The sequence below is a fragment of the Leuciscus leuciscus genome (assembly GCF_965113295.1).
Source record: "Leuciscus leuciscus genome assembly, chromosome: 22".
NCBI classification, from domain to species: Eukaryota; Metazoa; Chordata; class Actinopteri; order Cypriniformes; family Leuciscidae; genus Leuciscus; species Leuciscus leuciscus.
Window position 1 is genome coordinate 8,934,476 of NC_138746.1, and position 25,297 is coordinate 8,959,772.

General features: G+C 39.2%; 1 protein-coding gene across 1 annotated transcript in view; it reads left to right on the forward strand.

Annotated features, from left to right (window-relative positions):
- Positions 1–334: 334 nt before the first annotated feature.
- The window catches only part of gfra4a (GDNF family receptor alpha 4a), a 110,287-nt gene continuing 85,324 nt past the window's right edge, over positions 335–25,297 (forward strand). The window contains exon 1 of the mRNA XM_082153650.1: positions 335–743. Coding sequence (XP_082009776.1) covers positions 701–743 — 43 coding nt within the window. The 5' untranslated portion in view covers positions 335–700. The remainder of the gene's footprint in view (positions 744–25,297) is intronic.

The following is a 25,297-nucleotide window of genomic DNA, read 5'->3' on the forward strand; positions in this document are numbered from 1 at the left end:
CCTGTTTATGTTGGTGACCTTCTAGCATACCACAGAACATTTATTTTTTCTAATATTTCATTTATATTTCACTGTATTTGAAAACTTTAATCCTGTAATAAACGTGAGGAATTATAAATGTAATAACCTTAATAATTAAAAATGATATAATTTATAATAAGTTAACTACTAATAATTATAATCATTATATACTATATAATAACTGATTATATACTAAAATAATAAATCTAACATGGAATTGCATTCGCTCTTCTCTGCTGTCAGTGGAGTCGGAGGGCAGAGCGCAGTGCTCTTGCGCGTCCAGTGATTTGGTGTCAGTGCAGTTCTCGTGCGCTCAGGAGTTAGACAGAGACACAGCATCACACGAAAAACAGACGAATTTACTCCGGAAGACCAACACCGCTCTTTAATTAGTGTCTTGAGTGCTAATGAGGTTATTAACGCGGCATCCAAACTTGTTATTAAAATAGTGCCACTGATTTGCGCACCTGTTTCCCTCATCTGGCGCCAGATTTGCTGGGGAATAAAAGATGATTCTCGACGTGCTCTGTACCTATGAAATGATTTGGATTGCGCCTCGCATTTTTGGAGGAAAGCAGCACTGAACGCAGTACGACGTTTTCTGGACAACTTTGGTGCCAGTGGACACGGGCAGTCGCGAAAGTCTTTTACTGCCTCGAGATTGTTGGCTCTAAGCAGGATGGACCTCATCGGGTTCTACTTGTTCCAGCTGGCAATTTTTGGTGAGTTTTCCTCCGATTAATTCAGCTGATTTGGGGGGAAACGGAGGATGAGCTCAGTTGCAGCTGTTGCGGATGTGAAGGGAATGGTGAATCCCTTCTTTGCCTGCAGACGCACGAATCATCTTTACCGTGTCGCCGCATTTTAACTTTAACTTGTTACTTTTGCGATTGTAATGTCGTTATGTGTTATTCTATCGGGAAGTTGCTGTGTTTAAGCTGTTAGGACATTGTTTCTGGTTTGATTTACGATATTGTCAGTGCGCACATAAGTGTCATTATCATGTTTGGCACACCAAATGAAACGGACGACCTGCTAATGTCATTATGTTTGTGTGTTAAAATTACCTGTCGCTTGCATTTAATGCGCTAGTTCACGGCACATTAGCTCCATCACTAAAGCAGCAGCCTGACACCCTGTCCATCAAGCTGTGCGCGTCATCGTGGCATCTCGCGCGGTCCGCAGGTAGCGCGCAGGACGCATCCTATACTGCAGCTATGCAAAATAGCTTTAAAGAATTATGAAGAGCCAGCAGCCTGAGACTGTGTAGTCATGAGCTCTTGTCAAAACGTTTGCGAAGGCTCCTAACTAGACCCCATGCAGCTGTCTCCATGTCGTCCTGTCGTTTAATTTGTGTATTCCACTGAGACTTAGTTTTGTCGAACAGTCTCAAGAGAATGCGCTTGTGCATTGGGCAACAGGCTGAAAGCAGACGTTTTAAGGGAGGCTTTATTGGCATGCTGGAGTGAAGAAGAGAGAAAAAAAAAAATCAGATTGATGATGACAGTTCTGTTTTACCCTCTTAGATATAATGTTTAATAGCCTTGCTGAAGCATTACTGCTACAGTCATGCTTCATTTGCTCTTAGATTTCAAATTCCCACATTGAATATGGAATATAAATGGGTTACATTTATGAGATAAATATGAATGTCACAATGTTTTCAAGTCAAGTCACCTTTATTTATATAGCGCTTTTTACAATACAGATTGTATCAAAGCGGCTTCACAGTGATAACATGAAAATAATACAACAAAGAAGAAAATTGCGTTCAATTCAAGTACTCATACAAACTTAAACAGGAACAAAGAGAGAGATACTGAGAAAGTGAATGGGTGGTGTGGTGGGTACGAAAGATCATCTTCTCTTACAAGAAGCCATTATCGTCATCAGAGGCGGCATGTCATTCAAACTTGCGCCTTCATATTTTTGAGTGGATTTTGAATGCAACTTGCACCCCAAAAAAGGAATCTTTGATGATTATCTGAAATAATGAAGATCATTTACTTTAAACAGGAGATTCTGTCATCAATACATTTTGCTTCAAAAGCCATTTTTCAGTGGAACACATCAGCAGTTTCTATCAAAATGTCAAAGCTCTCTATTACGTAAAACAAAGATGCATTATCTGTTAAGTTCAGTTGCCATTTTGCTTGGGTTATTAAAAAAAGATGAAATATTTAGTCTGGATTTGAACCTGGGTTTCCTTGCGGGGTATATGAAAACTGTTTCAAGAAAGTATTATAATGAACTACTAAGCTGATTTAAGGTGTTATCTGGCCTAGTGCGCCAACTGAGCCAGAATTGCCACTGTTCCAACCAATAGGCCACAACAGATTTATTATATGATTGTGAACAAAAACCAAAAGCCATTCGTACAGGATTAAAAACAGGAGTAAAACCAAAACAGACATTCAGTTTGTCTAAGGGCTAGTCTTGAAGATACTTGAGAGTGTACCATCAGTGTAACTATAAACACACTCACACACACACGCTTACTTTTCCCTCTGGGGTTCACATGCAGAGGACGAAAGACATATAGCCACTATGCAGCTAGATGGCCAGAGGCACATTTTATACAGTCATTGATGGAGAGTGACACTTTTGAACTGATTCTCGCATGTTTGTTTTTCTGTCATGGTTGGGAATTTCCGTGTACATCTGTCTGATGATATGTTCTGTCTCCGTACTCAATAGTAACCCACACACAAACCATTTGTACACTTTCATTAAGACATTTTCAGGATGTTTATTAAGCTGTTTTACTTTCAGGTTTTACTTTCCGTGTGGGGACATTTTATCCTTAGCACTCCTTTAGAAATGCAATGTATTGCTAACAGTAAATATTTGGGGTCAAACTATGAAGGGCCCTCTCCTACAGGGGAGATACAAGCAATGTGAACGATGATTGGTTTGTGTCCTTCTGTGTCACACTTCACTTTGACAGCCATCACTGTGCTAGTCCAAGAAGAAACTTTAATGGGCTTTGTCAACTGTTTTGTTGCAGTGTAATCATTTAAAGACACTTTGCTACCAAGTCTCATATACATTACATTTCACATGTGGAAATATGATTAAGTTATGAATGAGAAGAATGATTAGCCTTTTTGAAGTGTTCATTCTAGTTAGAGTCTTTGAGCAAATCCGAATGATCCTTTCTCAAAGTGTTAATACAAGTGATAATTACGTAATTTCCAACATGTACTATAGTGTGTGAAATGAATTCCACCTTTCCTAGACTAATGCTCATTTAAGCTCTTGGGGGATTGAATAAATTTGTTAGCCACATATTTAGTAACCTTGAATTGTGGTAGATTACATTATGCGGTGCTGTTCATTGCACCTAGCTGGGATATGAATTTATTCTGGCAGGGGTGCTGTTTCTCAGCAGCATTAATGCGAACTGCCCCTCCCCTCCCCCTTTGGCCTGTCCAGGTTCTCTGTCTTCACTCTGCTAATTATCCGCATACATCTCTTAGTCTATTCTTTCAGCATGATTTTTGGGGGTGACTTTTTAATTGGCTATCCCTTCAGAGTGAATATTGACTGGGATTGACTTGATTCAGCCGAGGATAAGTAGGCAAGATAGATGAGCATTAATGTGCGATGTGCAGACAGGGCTGTTGTGTGTCTCAATCGTACAGAACTTGTTGTAAAAAGGTGGAAGCCGTGACCAAAATCGTGTATCATTGCATGAGTAAATAAATATATACTAAAGTATAACAATTATTTCCATAAATGCAACAACAAAATGTTTTACATGTAATAACCATGTGGTAATGGCTTTTTGGGTAGTCTAGTGAATTAAGGATGCATTTCATTTGATTATTTATCTTTTTATTTATTTGATGTAAGTAGTACTGGACTTATTTACTTTGTTACTTGATATTTTCTACTTTTTATTTATATTATTAATGTATTCTTCATAAAAATAGATATAATTGATATAATTCTTTAAAAAGTCTTACACTGATTTTACGGAGCCCCTAAAGGGACATAGTGAAGGAAAAAATATGAAAAATATGAAAAAATATGAGATGGGAGGAAAAATTATTTGTCAATTCTTTGCGTTTTCTCTTATATATCTTCATTTTTTTGCATTCCTATGAGAAAAGTGTGTTGCACGCGTTAACCTGAGAAAAATTGCGTTAGCTCGCTAATATGTTTTGCAAGCGAATGCAATTTTTTTCGGGGGAAGGCGAATTTTTTTACGAGTGAACGCAAAGTTTCTTGAGGGAACGCAAACCATTTGCAAGAGAACACAAAAGTATTGACATTAGGGCTGTCACGATATCAGATTTTTCTCTACACTCTTATCATGGCCAAAAGAATTCTCAAAAACTATATATCACAATATCTATGGAAGTCTTCAACCTTCAAGGTATCAAATATGGTAAATGGTAGTCCAACTGTACTTACATGAAATTCAAGAACAAATCTCATTGGTTCTCACCTTTAAAAAAAACTAAATCAATTCATATAAAGTGATTGTGTCTCTTCTTAAGACTAGGAAGACTTGCTCGATTCATATGGATTACGTTTACAGTGTTTTTATTAACTTTTTGAAGCATCAAAATTTGGTTACATGGACTTTCAATGGAGCGACAGAAATCTCTCAGGTTTCATTAAAAATCGTAGTTTATGTTTTGTGTTTGCAAGAATATCTACAGTCTTATGAGTTTAGAACAAAATGAGGATGAGTAAACGATGACAGAATTTGAATTTTTTGGTGAATGCATTCTTTAACAAACACCTTTGTATTTTTGTATTTGATATTTTAACAGTATCATATATTATGAATAAAAATGCTGAAGATTTTCACACATCTAGATCCGTTTGGAATGATTCTGTAGGAACATGTCACAATATTGAATCTTGTTATCACAGGATCACACGAATAGACTTAATTGTTTCTTTTTTAATTAAACTTTCAGCAGACATTCATGTCTAGTACTTTTGTTGTTGATCTTTTCAGTGAGTGGAAATCAACCCAATCTCATGAGAAAACATAAATATTTTATGACTTGGTGGTTTTGACTTGGTGGTTTTGCAAGTATACTCATACAAGTCCCTGGTGAAAAAATAATAATATGCTAAGTATACTTGCAGCCAGACTAATTATCAGTATACTTCAAGTGTGTTAATGATTAGTTAACTTGAAGTGTGCTATTTTGAAACAACTAATTTTGTACTAAGTATATTTTAGTAGTAATTAAATTGTAGTAAAGCATAACTTTAAGTGTATTTAGTGTACTTTTGTGTACTAAATTGGACAACTTTAAGTATACTTAGTATATGCCTGTGTAGGGACTAATTATATGCTTGATTATTTATATTAAAGTGTACTTTATTTGTGTTACAAGTACATTACAAATTCATTATGAGTGTCTTCGAAACATACAATCAATATACCCAGGTGAAAAAGAAAAATATTTAAATTGTACAATACTAAGTGCATATTAAATGTATTATTTTGAAACAACTTCAAGTGTATTTCAAGATATGCTTAAGATCAATTTTAAGCTATTTGCACTATATTTTAATATATTAAATTGTGCTAAAATGGAACCACTTCAAGTACATTTAGTGCATTTTAAAAGTGCATTTCGGTAACACTTTATTTTGATAGTCCGTAAAACATTTTTAAATCAGCTAAAATAATCATTAATTTGATGCATGAGACCCCTTGAGTAGGATATACAGTATCATATACTTAATATGCTGACATGACTGTTGACATTTAACTGACAGATTGATCTTGAGTTGTTGGTACTCAATCTACAGAAAGTTAGTTGACAATTGTAAGTTAGTCGACAATTGGTTAATAACCTGTTGCAAAATAATATTGACAGTCAACAGGCACTTTTTTGTAAAATCTGTAGATTAACACTTGAATTGTACCTTATAGTCTATAGGCAGTCAGTTGAATGTATGTTACTTGTCTGTTGAAACAGTGTTGTTGAATGTCAACTGATGCACTGTTGACAAGCTACTGAATGGCTACTAATAACTAGTATAGTCTCAACAAACGGACTATCAAAATAAAGTGTTACCTGTATTTCTTTACAGTTCATTAAAAATACACTTTCATATGTCTTAAAGGGTAACTCTCGCCAAAATGCAACCTAGGCTCTTTTTGTTAATCTACCCGAGGCAAACTTTCGTTTAAAAGCATAACTAGAATGGAAACGGCACTTTTAAGTTTGACCGTATTTTCGTTTTAGGTTAAAATGCCTTGTGAATGGACGTTCATGGGGCACTTCTATGATAGCATCAAAAATCGCTATTTTTAAAACACTAAGAAGGCTCGATACAACATGAAACTTTGCTCGAAGTATCACCAGGGGCTCTACACATGAACTCGAGCATTGAGAACATTGTTTGTGTACACAGAGTTTCCCATAAAAAACGATTTTTAACAACTCACTGTTGTTGTTTCCGGCCGCCGGCATTTTTGTCAGTCAAAAATAGTCGATTTCCGAATGCGAATGAACTGACTCTGAATTTTAGTATTGCTTCTTATATGAGGATCTTTTTTCAAATACAAGGTCAATATTGATTTTCACTAACAACAAAACAACAAATGATCTGTGAATTTATATGGAACTAAGCTAGGAGCTTTTCATCTTTACTCTCCTCCCTGTTACGGAGATCGACTACAAACTCAAAATCGTATCTGTCAATAATGTGTGCTTTAATAATTTTTTTATTAAGTTACGATGATGTACAATCCTTTAACGCAATCTAACAATTCTCCATGCAAAAAGTGGAAACTCCTTTCTTAGACAGTATAAAACAATAAAAAAATACAAAGAGGCGACATAAGAGAAAATGAACATGCTCTCCCACCTCATGCCCCTGTTCTTATAGATATATGTACTGCGGCATATACTGGAATATACCGGGTGACACATTTCTGCCATCACACCGCCCAGTCCTAGTCTGGTGTCGTATCTAGCACACCTGGCAATATGTATAAGCCTATGTGTGTGTGCATGTGTCTGGTCAGATTTGAAATATGCACCCTTGGTGTGAGCTCATTTAGAGTCAGTCATCCATTCAGTTGGCATGTCCGATCCGCCCCTATCATCTGGAGAGAGCAGAGAAGAAAAGAGAAGAAATGAAGACCTTTTTTGGATTTAGATAAAGGAAAGCACACACACACACACGGGCAGAGAGGACCGAAGCACAGGAGGAGGTGACAGAGCCGCTCATTATGTTAACGGTCCGTCATTCCGCCGTCTTTTGTAAAGGCACGATTAAACTGCCGGGACAATTACCAGCGCCTCAATAAAATAATCTGGCATTTTTACGACTTCCATGCGGCACACCGACAGGCGGAATAGGAAAAGGCCTGAGATTGTCTGGAGTGATTTTATCTTGACAGGGTGCTGAAGAAAGCCACCACCTTGCTCGCAAGCAGAGACTTCTTGTTAGTGCTACGGAGTCTGGTGTTGAATTTGGGGGGAATTGAGGCTGAGGTACAGTCACGTGAATACAAATGAACAGGGTTCACACTCTCATCGAGTCCATGTGCCGCAACCACCAGAATACAGATCAACAATGCAGGTTCTCATGGTCTCTGCCTGGGAGGGGAGATAAAGTGATGTGTGAACTGAAATACATTTTGTTCTGTTTACTGTAGCCTTTCTGTCCCTTCTGTCTTCTGAGACTTGGAGAATATTTGAACTTCCACCCACTGTAGAGCCAACATGTGCCTTTGGCTTGAACGTGTGTGTTCAGGGTCCAAAATTAACTTTTTGCAATGGCCGGTTTTGCAATTTGCAATCTACTGTGGATACATTTTCTTGGTGGCCATTAAACTGCAGTTGGCATTATTCTTATTTTCCTTATTTATTTACAAAATATATATTTTATCCTTATGAGTTAAATTGTTATTGTTAAAAATGTCCAGATGGCATAACGGATAAGTAAAAAAAGATAATATTAAAGAACATGGAAAATATGAACAAAATACTGGTCAAACTGATTATTAGTCTATAATATGTCACTTGTAGCATCATATACAATCTAAACCAGTTTCTGTCTCTCTAAAACTACAAAAGGACTTTGTGATTTTGACCTTGCTATAGCTTAATGCAGAATATGAACAACATGAACATCCTATTCTATGATGCTGAATAAGTAACTCTGTTCTGTTTACTCACTAAATCTATTTTTGCTTATATTTGATGTTTGGCAAGTGTTCAATTTGGACCCTGAGTGTGTGTGTGTGTGCAGATCAACTGCAATGATTTGGCGCCCATGAATCCCTGTTTTCACTTGCAATGTGTCATTATTTCTGCAAGTTTTAATGAAACCTGCATGCTTCCTTTTCTAGCAACCTCATTCACATGCATTTAAAGCCTCTCATTGCATATGAACTCAGACAAAAGCTGCATCACCTCTTGTGCAGTATGACCGGTATATGTATCATATATGGTGTACTGCCAGCTGTCACCATGCTCATTATAGTCAAAGGCTAAAGTCAGCTGGCTTGGCATCAGTTATAATTATGTTGGGCCACATTGGATATGCCTCACACAGTTCTGACTTTGATCCCTTCATGTTCAATTGGGAGCTGATGGAGAGGACTGATATGTCAAACCAGGGCAACAAGTGGCACGATCTGTGGGTAGTTCAGCTAAGCACACTGAGTTGATTGGTTCCTAATGAGCGGTTAACCAACACGCACTAAGCTGATTGGCCTGTAATTAGCAGACTGATAAAATACACCATGCTGATTGGCCCGTAACAAGGATGAAATATTGTGGAGGCTGATGAACGGTCAAAACAGTCTATTGTGAAAAAGCACTGTGTAGTTGGTTTGGAAATGAAACTGAGAGCACACCTTTGTCAGTTTGACAAGCAAGCAAGATATCAAGAACTTATTCTGTATGATTGCATAATAGACATTTTCTCTTTTAAAAAACTACACTCAAAAGACTCTTGAAGCCTCAAACATGTACTTTAGCTGTGGAATGCAATTCACAAACAACTCTCAAAAAATCTCCTTTATCTTTTGCTTTATCGTTTACAAAAGACAAGACAACATTTGACAAAGAACACACCACAATACAGAATGAAGCAAAAGAATGTAAACTTTGTAAAGGGGTTATTATATATATATATATATATATATATATATATATATATATATATATATATATACATGTCACTGTTCTCCTGACATCCATTAATCATTTTTGTCAAGGTTTGAACCAAAGTTGTAATTTTTGTTAGATTTAGCGTCCTCACTTTTTTAATTGTTTAGTTTAGCTGCTTTAGTATCTGTACCTTTAAGACTTCTAAGTGAATGGCGTCTTTGCTTTTGAAATGAGAGCAGACACTTATGGGTCACAGGTTTGCTTTTGGTTCAAACATAGTTTCCACTGTTCCAATTGTTCAATAACAGTCACTTTGCATGGTCTGCATAACAAACTGTTAGAAAGGAATAAATGAATCTAGAAACAAACCCAGACATATTGTTAGTTACAGAACAGCTAGAATAACATAATCTTATTGTTCTGGTGTTTAAGCATAATAGTGTTTGATTACTTGCTGTAACAGGGTGGACTAAGGTTTTGAAGTGCCCCTATTATCTTCATTTACAGGTTCATCATTTTGATCAGGGGGACTACTAAACATTTTTTTCTTATAATTTACATTGTGGCAACACCTGTTTTTGCCCTCTGTCTGACCCTCTGTTTGTTTTAATTACAGTACGGTTTATTTAAAACCCACCTTCCGAAAAGCCCAACCTGCTCTGATTGGTCAGCTGGCCACAGTCTGTTATGATTGGTCTACTGCTTAGAGTGTGTGTTGGAAATGTTCCTCTGCCTTTGGAAGTCTATGTAATGATGTTTTTCCATCACTTTGGAGAAAATTAAATGTTCACCTTTGAATAAGAAACAATATCAAGTCTATAAAACTCGTCAAAACTCTGCGAATAAGCATATCAGTGAGAACACTCGTTTTAAACAGCACACACACTCGAACTTGACTGCACATCACATTTTTGACATTATTGATACTGCTTTCAATCGTAATGCAACGGACCGGTCTACGGGACTTAAATTAAGCCTTTAAATAAAAGGGTTATTGGGCTGTTTACACTGTCATATACAATAAAAGAGACTGCACAGTGACATGAAATACAAATGAACACAAAAAACCTGCCTAGTTGCCTACCTTACACAACACTGATGGTGGACTTGCGCGTTAGTTTTAAAAAACATAATTTAACATCTAAATAGTCCTAACACTTTTTAAATAGCCCACTTAAAGTGTTTATTTCAAATAAATTACTAAATGCTTAAAAGGAATAAATGTCCTTTGTGTCAGAAGTTGCACAAACGGGACATCAGTTTACTGTTGGGAATTTGTCTTGTCGCGTCGCTCCGTGCCCAACCAGTGTAGACAGCATCACTGATTGTAATGGTTGCGTCACATTGTGTGTCTATTGTTGCGTCACATTGTGCCACTCGCGTCTGGTGTAGACAGTGTGTTTTGGTTTTTGTGATGTTTGAAGTGGATTCGTCGTCTGGCACTGGCAGTCCTTTCTCAAACTTGTCCATGCTTAGTGCAGAATCATTCATCATTAATTTATATTTGTACATGGCTCCCTGCAATTCTCGATTCTGATTCTTCAATTGTGCCATCTAGTGGTCTGTTATTCCATGACAGCAACAGCTACAACTGATAACAGATCGCTCAAGCGGCTACTGAAAGATATCTCGAGGTAATAAAATATGTTGTGTTCTGTTATTTACCTATGTGGCAAGAAGCTGCATACTAAGCTGAATAATTTCACAGTGGTGTCTTGTATCACCCTGAAGAGGTTTCTTTTGCATAACAATCTGCTGACTGTACACTATCCCTTAGCCTTGCAGCGCCCCCTTTTTACATCTCTGCTTCACATGAACAAACGTCTGTATTACACACTAAATGAAAAGTAAATAATAATAAATAAATAAAAACATTGTAGGTTCTCTTTAAATCCCTAAGCATTGTTGATGTGATGTGCTGATGGATGGTTATGTTAATTAAGCCAATAGGATGTAACAAATGTGAAATGAGTATCTATTCCTATACTGTACATGCACACATTGGATTATTTAGAGAGTTAACTAATCAGAAGCTTGTTTGCAATGGCTTTTTTATTTTTTTATTTAATTACATTTAATTTAATTTATAAAATGGCAAAAATATTATTCTAGAGGTAGGGTTTGGGGTTAGTCAGTGCTATTAATAATTAGCTTTATATAAAACCAATAAAAGTGCTATATGTCTTAATTTAACAGTTGGATATGTATGTATGTATTTGTTTCACAGTTAAATGCTTCATTTGTTTTGTGTTTTAGCATGGGCTCCACAGCACCTCACCACAGCTAAAATCATGTTTACATGACAGTCAGGTCACTGTGATAACATGCAATACACACACACACACACACACACATACGTGCGCTCAACTGTTGGTTTGTTTGCAATTACAAGGCACTTCACTGCCCCGATCCCTCAATTTCGTTCTTATTGCCTTGTTCTATTTTACTCAATAAAACTCATTTCTAGCTTGTCTTTGTAGAGGCTACTGTATAGATTGGACGAAATAGCATAGGTTTGTAAGTAAAGTGAATTTGTTGCTCTTACTGGGATTGCCTTCGGTTTTAACTTTTTGAGTTAAAGAATAGAGATAAATGGTGTCAATATTGAGAAGGTGAGCTTATCTATATGTAAAACGAGTCTCTTGTTGTGTGCAGTTGCTGTCCGTCACTGAAGTGTACAAAGTAGTTTAATTAAGTCTATGTGGCGAGAAGAACTTTTGCTGTAGGCGATACATTTGTACATATACATCGGGGTCCAAAAGTCTGAGGTCACATTGAAAATCTGGGATATAATTTAAAAACTGGAAATAAACAGAAAGGATATTACAATTTTAAAAACAAAGAAGCGTAACAATTGAAAATGAATTTGGATCATTCTGAAATCATGCTTCATTCCATTATTTTGAGATTTGACACAAATGAATGTCTATTAAGCAAAATTGGGACACATTTGTTATTCAGATAATATAATTTGTTATAAAAAAAATAAAAGAAAACGAGAAAAAAAGTACTCTCATACTTTAAATGCATCTTCTCCCGTACACAAATGCAATAAAATAATAAAATAATAATTTAAAATTAATTAAATGTGACAATGAAGATAAAAGGGCTGCATGGGGACTGCTGTGTTGACCAAATGGTCATCAGAGTTAGCAGTTAGAGAGATGGACAGTTATTAAGCAGCATTTATTGATCCCCGTTTCCTCAACATGCTCCCGGGATTACCCACTGTCCTCCTCAAGGGTTATCAGTGTTCATTAGTCAGTGTGATGCAGAGTGATGTTCCCACTGACCGAGAGTTCTGGAGAGATAGATGTAGCATCGGGAGGTGAGAGTATCGATACCATCACAGCATGTGGGTGGCAGCATTTAATTTGATTCTGAGTCGTGTCCACTCAACAGATGGCTAAGAGCAGAAGTGCTGCCACGTTTTTCCCAGCATGCAGTGGTCAAAACATAAATTGTCTCCCTGGACAATTACATATGAACAGCTGTGTGTATAAGGAATAATTGCCAAAAGATTTTCAAGAGGGGTTTTAAAGTCCCCCTGCAGATTTTCACTTGAAACTCATCTTTATTCATTAAAAAAATACATACTTAAAAATTTTTTCCTGTGAAAAGAATTTCTTTATGCCTTAAAATAGCTTGAATGCAACTCTACACCCTTGCTTCATTTAGTATACAGGGAACCATGAATATGCAAACTAGTCCCTGCCTCCAGCCAATCACATCAGCTCGGACTACCTTCTAAAACCCAGCATAGAAACACTTAAACATCATAGGCTGCATCTGAAAACTTAGACAGCTGACTTGTTGCCTCGCTGCCCTATCAGGCAATGACTTTGCAGGGGGTGTTTGCACACGAAGGTACCTCTCAAAACTGATTTCGGACAGACATCTGAGGAAGCGTAACGGTTTAACAATCTACAGCAAAATAGCGCGCGCTTTGGTGATAACTAAGCTAATATTTAATAACTACAATAGTAATTACTCGCTAGAAATTACATCAAAAGTGGAAAACAATGGTCAAAAATGCACATTTACACACAAACCCCAACCGCAACTTTCAGACGCCATCTTTATTTTTTAGCTCAACTGTCACAGAATGGAAAGCCCAGGATTGTGGGATATCAAAGGCAGCGAAGGATACATCTTGCCTTCAGAAATCGATCAGATTAAGGTATCTCAGGAGACAGGAAGTGAAGCTAACGTTGGATTCGGACGTGCTTTGATGCCTTCTTACCTTGGAATGTGTCCTCCAAAGGCAGCATTTTTCAGTTTTCGGACGCAGCCATAGAAAGTCAGTGGAGAAAAGCCCCGCCCCGCACGTTGATGGGATTGGTTACATGTTTGTGATGGTAGGAAGCATGAGAGGTTTCAAACCGCGTTTTTAAGACCGTCTTTGGTACACTGCAATTTTAAGGAGAAAATACTCAGCAATGGTGTCGACTGATGAATTTGCACATGGTTTGTTTTAAAGCATATTAAAAACACCACATAGACATGTAAACAACATTAAAAACTTGATTTTCACCACAGGGGCTCTTTAAGACACTCTGTGGTTGTTTCTCATTGTGCCGTAAAACTGTTTTATAAGCAATATCACAACCACAGTTTAAATGTAACTTTTGACAAGAACAATATATTTTGAAACATTATAAATGTCTTTAATGTCCCTTTTGATCAATTTAATGTGTCCTAGCTGAATGAAAGCATTCATTACTTTCTTACTGACCCATAACTTTCTTTTGTCATCGTAATTCTATTTAATGTTCCATTTCTTTAAGCTGTAAGCCCATGCATCATATGGCCATTAGTGGCTCATCTTATCCTACAACCTATACAACAACCATATCTGAACGATCTCGTTCATCAAATTTTTTCTACATCCTCATAACACTTGACCTATTTCAATTGGAAAGGAACTAAAACAAATTTTTGACATTAATTACTTACATGTCCCTCACCACAGACAGAAAGAATAGATCACTTCTTCTGAAACATTCTCTCGCATGCTCTATTTTGTGTTTGACCGTCTAGAAACAAGCGGTGGGTTGTCTTACCCGGTGGCTCATTTTGCCCTGATCTCCCCTAATATCAGGAACACCATGGAAAAATGTACAGATGTAGCAATATTGGTTAATCATTTTTTCTTTTTTTGGCCAGCACCTCCAGCTCGACCACCTGCTGTAACTTGCCAGGTGTTTAGGGAGGAGAAGAATGCTGTGATTTAATCAGCTGCAGCTTTTTCGGGACTAATCCACTTAATAGTGTTGACCTTTTTGTGTGCACACTTTTCATCTGCAGAAATCATCATGTTTCCTAGTTGCATGCTGGCATTTTTCGGTGATGAAAAAGGACATATCTGTTGGGGTGCATTCTAGTGTGGCGAGGGAATATGGATTTAATCAGATATTCTGTCTGCGTTCTGATCAACATGGGCTGCAGTGTGTGTTTAACAAGGCTGATCACAGACAGACCACACCTGTTTCTCTCCTGTTCAATCTAGGCTAGACAGGAGATGCAACAGCATTTTTATTGGTTTGGAGTGTTTTACAGGATTGAGGAGAGAGAAAGAGAGCAGGAGGGAGAGAAATGAAGGAGAAAGCAATGAAAGCATGCACAGAAACATACAGGTACGCAAACACTTTAGCTTCAAAGGCAGTCACACTCAGTCATCGCACAAATCTGAATCCTGTCGCCAACGCACAGTCTCACTCCAGCCAACAGAAACTGCCAGCAATCCCTGCTTCTGTAAAATGATCAATATTTAGTATTTTCATTCCACTTTGAAAAGCCTTAAACAGTTTCAACGACAGTCTTTATGTGCTGCATGAGAGAAGAGCAGATCAGAGGCATAAAGTGGTTCCTGTATTTTTTTAAAGCACCATAAGATAGACTTCAAAACCTGTGCTGACCTGTGCTGGAAATATGACACATCGTTAAAATTAAGGTTTTAATGAAATCACTTGAAAGCACTTTTCTTTGTTATGAAATATCAAAGAGGCAGAAAGGTCTCTCTTTTTTCTCCTTTTTTTAATTTATCAAAAGTGACAAAGACTTTTATAGTGCTACAAAAGATTTCCACTTCAAATAAATGCTTTTTCTCTCGAAACTATCGATTCATCAAATAATTATATTTTAAAAAAGCATCACCGTTTACTCAAAAAATATTAAGCAGCACAATTGTTTTCAACATTGATAATAATAAATAATGTTTCTTTTGCACCAAATCAGCAAATCAGAAGGATCATGAAACACTGAAGACTGGAGTAATGATGCTGCAAATTCAGCTTTGCCATCACAGGAATAAAAAATCTCTTCTTTTATGCTAAATATAAATGTTTGTAATGAATATAATGTGTTATCAGCCAGGTGGGAGGAGGTGAAATACATTTTATATTCAGTATTCACATGTGGGTGAGAAAACGTGGTTTGTATAAAAGAGAAATGGACAACAGAATGGGTCAGAGATAAAGAAACAGCAGAGGGAGGGTTAAACAAGAGGACAAACCGCTGGCATCTTAAATCAGGTCAGGATAAAATCCTCCCTCCTCTCCATGTTTCTCTCTCCCTCATTGTCTCCTTTTCTGTCTCAAACGTTGATCCGAGGCCACAAGGTTGTTGTAACACACCTTTTTGAGCACCAAAATTCGATTTCTCTATTTTAACAATCACTTAGCCTCTTTCTGTGTACTCTATGTGTGTGTACACCTGAGAGAACTGAAACCTATAGAGTGCACATTTTCAATATTCTGAGAGGCTTAGAGTTCTTCTGTCTTAACTCTTAAGTGAAGATTTGACAAGTTATAGCCTATTGAACATGCATAGATCCTAAATGAAATTGTCATGTTAGTAACAGATGGACAGATTGCAAACAAGAGCTAAATTGATTGCTGTGTAGGTGAGTGAAAAGCTTACACCGTGTCCTAACCAGACGCGATGCGATATGATTCCAGCGACAAATAATTTGTCTGTCCACATTAGACGCGACGCGACTGCGAGATGCATCAAAATCAATCAAAACCCACAGCCAATCAGAACAGTGGGTGGGTGGAGTCTCGCGCCAAGTGCACATGCAACACCAGAGGGTAATCTTGACGGCACTCGCAAGAAAATGGATAAGTAGGCTCCATAATCAAATTCACAAATATTACACCATCTAAACATTATTAAAAATGCATAGGCAACTGAGTTAGGCTAATAAAACAGTCTTTGTCAAAGAATACACTTGTTTGTTTGTACACAGTTTGAACGTTCTTGTTTCCATTTGTTTAATTTCAAGATCTGAGGTGAATTATCCATTGTTGCTTTTACAGCTACAAAGCTGGAGCACTAAATGGGTATTCAAAGTCACATTGCATGCCTTTAACATTAAATAAAGCACATAAACAGTACCTGCGATGATAATTGCCACACTTAGGACCCTATTTTAACGATCTGAAACGCAAGTATCAAACGCGAAACGCAAGTAACTTTGTGGGCGGATCTCGGACGCAAATCTAAAATGGGTTGGTCTGAAGCAGCTACATTACTCATAGGTGTGGTTTGGGCATAACGTGAAATAAACCAATCAGAGCAAAATCTCACATTCCCTTTAAGAGCAGGCGTGCTTGTTCCATGGCGGAGTGCTATTTTAATGGCGGATTTGCCAGGAGCGGTTCACAGCCGAGGAGACCGACGTTCTCGTCAGGGCCGTAAAACACAGAGAAGTGACATTGTATGGGGATGGGAGAAACCCACCCAAATTAGCTTCGGTTAAACAGGCGTATAATAATTTTGGTAAATGTGTAAGCTAGATTTATGCCTATTTCTTCACATCTTCATGGACACCACAATGATTTCCCTCATGTGGAATATTTTCCTTGTAATTATGTATGGTTTGCAAAAATGGCAACTTCTGCGTCTGTGTAGATGAGAGAAGCAAAGTGTATGAGCGTTGTGCACACGCTACATTATGGCCAAGCATGCGCCCTTAAAATTGCATCTGAACACGCCACTGACTTTAGACTAGGATTTTCCTGGTCTGGGGCGGAATTGTTTTCTGGAACTGCAAAATAGCACTAGGGAACGTTTGCGCTGGAACATGCCTCCTCTTTTCACTGAACCGCCCCGGGAGCGCAAGTTCATTCCCTAGTTTACCGATGTGCGTCTGTGGAGGGAAAAGTCCGCTGTGTGCGTCGGGTGCAAAATAGGAATGATACATGCGTTGGTGTACAAAGTAAATTGCGCTGGGTGTGTTGCACCCTTAAAACAGACTCCGTCTTCTCTTTTGCAACTTTATTTTGCCAGTTCTGTTGGAATTATTTTTTTACACAAAGCAACACAAAATCTTCATGCATCAGTGATATTTTAGACGATCACTTCACTCGTCTCTGTTTCTCCCCCTTCTGCGCGTGCGCTGGCTGATGACATCATCGTAACTGAACTTTCACCTCTCAGTAACATATACCCGAATAATATCCAGAATATTTATCAAATGAAATTACAATGAAATTATAATGCTTTCCCTTACAGAATTCTAAACATATACCCATTATGAAATTATAAAATTATAAAACAATACTTCTATACTTCTAGGTCGCAACACCCTCCCCCACTAACAAAAAAAATGTCTCCAAACATTTTCTTTCCTATCTTCACATTATTAATCAACAATGTCTCTATAACAGAACACATAGTGGAAGATAAGTAAACAGTTAAGTATTTCTGCACGCATCATACATTACAGGCTGATCAACATATTATCTCTCAGTATTCTTTTTTTTTTTTTCAAGTCTCTCATGGCAGCAATACTAGACTAAGTATCCATAGTCCATTAGTATGAAAGGGTGAATAATCCATTGAAGTATTGGTGGGCCCCCCAATCTTCACAAAAGGGACAAGGAAAATACCATGTACACCCAGACTTATGTGTCTACATATTCAAAAGCCATGCATTTAGTAATCTATACCGTAAGTGTACACACAACTACTGTTCCTGTAACTACTGTTCGTATATTACACTACTGTCTTAATTCCAATATACTAGGATAATAACTCATTTCTGTACTTATTACTTAAATAACTATCCAGATTTCCTGTTCTGTATTACGTGTTAGCTATTACCATGAACTGTAACTTGTGATTGATAAACATTAACTATAAACTAACATACTAAGATTATCTCTGAGTGTTTTATATCTTTGCATGATAGAAAGGATACACAAATGATGATCTGGCAGAGGAGTCACAGGCAGTTCCTGCAGATGTCTTCACACCAACATGGTAAGTCTTCAGCTGTTGAAAGGTTGGCTGGCCTAGCTGGTCATAGGTGTAGATACGCCTGGGCTGCCTAGCTCTCCTTGGCCTGTTCCTCCACATCTCAGTATCACTTTGCTCATCCTCTGATTCAACAGCTGGCACATCAATCTCTCTCTCAGAGCTATTTCTCTCCTCAATAGGCTCTTTTTCAGGCTGTAACTCTGGTACAAGCACCCTCTCAGGCCTGTCTCTGAGTATCTCTGTTCCTGGACAGAACTCTTCTGCTTCAGCATTCAGAGGTGTCTTAGCATGTCTCTCTGCTGTCCAGAGACAATACTCCTCCTCACTGGAACTGTCGGTGTCTGTTCGGTAAGTATCATGTCTGGCTGTATGATCCTTTCTTGTTGTCTGTTTTGCTTTTCTTCTTTTGCTTTTCTCTCCAAGGTCGGGTTCATGACTTTCTGGCTCGTCAACCAGATAAGGGCATGGTAGAAGTAAGTTACGATGTAACACTCGTCTTCTCCCTGTTCCTTGGGATGGTTCAATCACGTATACTGGACTATCAGGGCCTTTTCTTCCCTTGACAACATGAATCATATCTTCCCAGTGGCTACGTAGCTTTCCAGTACCGCCTCTGGGTGTGAGATTTCTCACCAGAACATGATCACCTGGCTCCAGAACAGAACTCCATGTGCGCTGATTGTAATTTTTCTGTCCTCTCCTTGCACTTTTCTTCATGTTTTGCTTCGCAATAGCATAGGCTTCATGCATGACCTCTCTCCACTTCTCTGCATAGTCAGTCTGTGACTGGTTCCTTTCTCCTCCTTTCTTGGGGAACATTAGATCGACTGGTAAAGTTGGCTCACGACCAAAGAGAAGGAAGAATGGAGAGAATCCCGTCGCTTCATGAACAGTTGAGTTATAAGCATGGACCACTTTGTTTAGGTGTTCTTTCCACCTTGACTTCTGAGACTCTTCAAGCGTGCGCAACATACCCAGCAACGTTCTGTTGAAGCGCTCTGCAGGATTAGCTTGAGGGTGATATGGTGAAGTGCGTGAATGGCGGATACCAGAGTAGTCTTGTAGCTTACGAAAGAGAGTATTTTCAAACTCTTTTCCCTGATCATGATGTATCTTGGATGGGAAACCAAAACGCATAATAAAATCATCAAAGAGTTTTCTGGCTGCGGTCTTCCCAGACTTGTCCTTTGTTGCGTAGGCCTGTGCGTATTTGGTAAAATGATCCACAACTACAAGTATATACTCCTCACCCCCTTTACACTTGTCCAAGTGTACGTAGTCAATGGATATCATTTCAAACGGTGCAGAAGTCTCAATGCTTTGGATAGGTGTCCTGATTATTCTGTTTGGTTTTTTCCTTTTTATGCAGCGACACATCTGGGTAACATAGTGTTCCATTGCCTGTCTCATTTTTGGCCAGAAGAACCGTTCTCTTGCGAGTGCCATCATTCGATCAGCACCCAAGTGTCCCATTTCCACGTGGAGATGTTTGTACACAATAGGCTTCAGGGACTCAGGAACAACTAACTGCTTTCTTGCCGCAGTCTCTCTTTTGAGGATGCCATCTCCATCAATCCTTAGACGGGGCCACTCTCGGAGAAGTTGTCTCACTGCGTCACTTTCTGCCAGCTTGTCTTTATGTTTCAAGGATGCATGTGTTTTTTTCAAAGCCAGAACTCTGCTAATGGCTAAGTCTGCATTTTGAGCAACTCTGATGTCTTCCACTGCAAGGGGCTGGATTGGCTCTAAGATGTTACACCCATCTGGCAGTGCATCAATGTTACATGTGACAGCAGAGATCCAATCAACATCCTCGGTTTTATCTTTTTCTACAGCGTTTCCGATGCATTTGATAGCTTCCTGAGGGCATTCCTCTGTGCACTCTCGCATGATCTCTTCAATGGGCTTTTGTCTCCGTGACAGGAAATCTGCATCCCTGTTTGCTGTTCCGGGTCTGTACTTTAATGTGAATCTATAATCCGCCAGCTCTGCCACCCAGCGATGTCCTGCTGCGTTGAGTTTAGCTGACCTTGTGACATAAGTCAAGGGATTATTGTCACTATATACAACAAAGTCAGGTGCATGGAACAGATAGTCACGAAAACGTTCCGTGATGGCCCATTTTAGTGCCAAGAATTCTAATTTGCCAGAATGTAGCTTGTAATTCTTTTCTGCCGGTGACAGTGTCCGTGAGCCATAGGCAATGACCCTAAGAACACCCTCTTGACGCTGGTACAAAACTGCACCTAAGCCCTCTTCTGAGGCATCCACGTGAAGAACAAAGGGTTTCTCCAGGTCTGGATATGCCATCACTGGTGGATTTGTCAGCTGGTCCACCATTCTGTTCAGTATGTCTTGGTGAATTATTGTCCACTGGACAGGATAGGACGGTGGCAACTGAGCAGACTTACGGCTTACATTCCTTCTCTTTTGGCTTTGCGTCTGTTCAGACTTGGGCTTTGCTAACAGTTCGTAAAGAGGCTTGGCTATCCTGGAGAAGTCTGGTATATAGGATCTATAGTAACTGAGGAAACCCATCAGCTTTCTCACCTCTCGCACAGTGGTTGGTGTCTCATGTTTCAGTGCTTGAACTGCTTCCCCCTCTTTGGGATTCATCTTGTATCCCTCTGCAGAGATTACTCGACCCACATAACAGACCTCACTTTTGAAAAAGTCACATTTCTTTGGCCTCAGTTTTATACCACTCTCTCTTTGCCGCTGAAGTACCTGTCTCACGTTTTGGATGTGTTGTTCAAAGCTGGAGCTAAACACTAACACATCATCTAAATAAGGGACACACACCTCATCTCTCAGATCTCCCAGGCATCCCTCCATGTAGCGCTGAAAAGCTGCAGGCGCATTAGTGAGTCCAAACGGGATCCTCACCCATTCATACAGTCCCCATGGTGTTATGAATGCGGTGCAGGGTCTGCTTTTCTCACTCATGAAGCCCTGGTGGTAAGCCTTGCCCTGGTCCAACACTGTGAACCAGGAGTTGCCCCCCAGGTTTTCCAGGATCTCCTGTATTCTCGGGATTGGATGACGATCCGGCTGTGTTTTCCCATTCAGCAGTCTGTAGTCTATGCACAGGCGTAGACCTCCGTCTTTCTTCCTGACACATACCACTGGTGAAGAATATGACGAACAAGACTTCTGGATCCAGCCTCGACTGAGTAAGTCCTGTATGTGAGTTTTCACTTCTTGGTAGAGGTGTCTAGGAATTGCATTGTATGTTCTCTGCACAGGCACATTATCTTTTAATTGTATGTCCATTTGCAAATCTTTGATACACCCTGTGTCCCAATCATCCTTTGCAAAAACATCACATTCCTCTCTGAGCATTTGTTGTACCTGTTGCCGTCGGTCATCTGACAGATGGCTCAGGTCTACAGGTGGATCCCAGGGCTCAGCTTGTGGTATCTGGCTGGGTTGCTGTGCAAATGAGGTGACACTACTGCTATCTCGTGCCTCAGGTCTCTGATCAATCGTAGACATCGTCTGTGACGGGTAAATGGCACCAACACTGTGCAGCCATCCAAGTGTTGTGCGACTACTCAGTATAATGTCATTGTCTGTCAGGTTTTCAACAGTAACATCTATTTTACTGTTATCTTCTGAAGGGAGCTGGATTAACTGCTCTCTAATGACTAAACCTGTTGGCCATGGTGTCTCATGGTTCGGCTCCAACACTACATGTGACGAACTAAACACTCTCTTATTTAGCCGGCCACATGGCACTGCTACCACTTTGTTTTTGGGGATTTTCACTGGTTGTCGGCCTACTCTGGCTATGTGGGGTTGGTTCTCAAGCTTTTGTTTTTTTAAAACAGACAAGACAGCTCTCGCCGTTTTGCGCCCTACCTCCAGAGCTGAGCACAGCTTTTCCACCATGTGACCAGAAGGAGTACAGTCTCCACAGGTGTCGTTTGTCAATGCTAGTTCTTCAATCACATTAAAGCCAATGATGGGGCGTTCAATGTCACTGCTGGCAACCAGGATTGGGACTACAACAGGTTTGTCACTCATCCCGGCCACAGCATTCTTAGACAAGGTGAATTCAACTTCCATCCATCCATCATAAGGAATGTCCGTTCCGTTCGCAGCTGAAAGCTCCAATGCTCCCTCCTCAAGCAGCTCCTCCACTGGTCTCACCTTGACATCTGGTAGGTATTTTCTTTTCCAGTTAGTTCCCACTATTGATACTTGTGAACCAGTGTCCCACAGTATTGAAGTGTCAACTCCCCCTAGGGAGGCTCGAACCAGGCATCTTTTCCCTACTAGTTTGGCTGTTTGTCGTTGTTTGCCAGTGAGTGGTGCTCTTAAGCTGAACAGCTCCACGTTTTCAGCGTTTTCGGCAGGATGAGAGTGAATTTCAATTTTGCTTGTATTGGCTGAGGTATTTCTCATTCTACAACCTGATGCCCAGTGTTCTGCGCTGCCACACTTATAACAGTGATTACATCTTCCATCCGGATTTGACAATTGACACTGCTGGCACTGTTTCCTGTTTACAATCTTTGGTTGTGGTCGATATTTTCGGTTTGGTTGTTCACTCACTCTCATTGGTTGGGGCTTAGAGGCCTGGTGAAGACTAGCAATTTGAGTGGTGAGGTCCTGAATAGCTTCACATATAGCTTTATTACCTTGGTCAACCTTTTCCATCAGTGTATCACGTTTGTTTGTCTCACAGTGTTTATTCTTATTGTTTGGTTTGTGAATGTAGCTTTCCTTTCCACATTCCTCGCTTTCCTCACCAACCGCTGCTATTTTTATTGTCTTTGTTTTTGATGTAGTTGACAACTTATTCTTTCTTTCCATTTCCAGAGTGTATGCAGCTGTCATTTTCTCCAAAAGAACTTCATCTTTAACTTTTGAATCCTGTAAGTATGGCTTTATGTCTGCACGGATGGCATCATCATGGAGGCCAGTGAGTACTGTTTGGAGAAACTGATTTTGGATTAGCTCTGTACTGTACTTCAAACCAGATTTAGCTCTTTCTGAAGCAAAGACAATTTGTTGTCTCAGATCCATTGCTCGCACTAGAAACTGAATGGGTGTTTCTTTTGAATCTTGAACAGCACGCGTGAGAGAGTGGTACAAGTCTGTAGCATCCCTCTCAATGTAATGAGTCCGTAATATCTGTCTGAGCGCTTGCAATGACAGATCAACTCTACTTTCAAGATAACTTTTCAGTTTTGTTCCTGGAGCTATAGCTTGAATGACAGCTTCTACGACTTCTCCCTCATCATATCCTTTTTTTAGTGCTCTTTGGATTTGTCTTTCTAAACTAGTGTATGCTAATTTATCCTTTTGATTTGGTTCTCCAATTTGTCCAATTATTTTTAATTCTCTTCTGTACAGTGGATGGACAAAGGAAACATTTTGAGAAGCTGCTCCTGTTGCATTTGGGCCAGAAACATTTTCTCCTTGTTCATTTGGACTGTCGGGTGCAATAACATTTTCGACCACCGGGCGGCGCTCTTCCGCGATTTGTTGCGGCTGGAATACTGTATTAGCGTCACTTTTCCCTTTGATTTCCTCGATTTTGTCATTTACTTGCAGCAATAGAGACATTCCTTCATCCTCTTGTGAAATAACATCTTCGCCTTCCAAATACTGGAGGATATTTCTCCGTAGCTTACGAGGTAGGTCTTTTTCACTTGTTTCCACTGTTAGACTGAGTGCCCAGCATAAATCGTTCAAATTTGATGCTGTCAGTGTCAGTAACTTTTCTTCTATCTCAGCTACAAGCGTTTCCCACTCAGACGACATCTGTTGCACTTTTGACATGATAGAAAACTTTTACCTTCACTGTTTCGTCTGGAGCACTGCAGTTTTTGACGATGTTGAATCACTCGTGGCTCATCTTGCTTGCTTCGTGATTAACTCCGACCGGGCGGAAACACCAAATTCATGTTGCACCCTTAAAACAGACTCCGTCTTCTCTTTTGCAACTTTATTTTGCCAGTTCTGTTGGAATTATTTTTTTACACAAAGCAACACAAAATCTTCATGCATCAGTGATATTTTAGACGATCACTTCACTCGTCTCTGTTTCTCCCCCTTCTGCGCGTGCGCTGGCTGATGACATCATCGTAACTGAACTTTCACCTCTCAGTAACATATACCCGAATAATATCCAGAATATTTATCAAATGAAATTACAATGAAATTATAATGCTTTCCCTTACAGAATTCTAAACATATACCCATTATGAAATTATAAAATTATAAAACAATACTTCTATACTTCTAGGTCGCAACAGGTGCAAGATAGGGCCCTTAGTGTTAGTTGTTCCAGCCGCCGCGACGTCACAGAAAAATAGAAACCGTTTTTAAAATAGAATTGTTGCGTGTCGCCATCGCGGCTGGTTAGGACAAGAACTCTGATTAACATGGAAAAGATACCTTTTATCGCGCGTCACATCACGTGTAGTTACACGGTGTTATGTTCAATGATATGAAAATCAGAAGCCACTTTCATCTGCCACAATAACAAAATGACTGAATAATCTTCATTTTATGTGCAAATACTGCAATACAAATTTTATAAGTAAACTGGCATGTCCTGTAATTAATTTGATTTAACATTCAATTAAAAGCCTTAGAAAATAGCACTGTAGCTGTGAACTGATTCGGACAACAGATCCTGCTGTGTGCTTGTGTTTTTACTGTTTAGTGTATTACTGTTGGCTGGATAACCGCAGGTGGGCTGTTGTAAGCTGAGCTTTAGTGGATTGAACCATAATGAGAAATGTCTACTTTCCTCCTACTCACCTTCTCACTGATCCTCAGCTTAGAGTGTAGAGGTCAATGGACTCCATTGACTGCGTGATGATTTGAAATCGAGATGTTTTACCAGTGCCTATAGGTGAACCTGCAGACAAAGGCAAAGACCTGCAGCT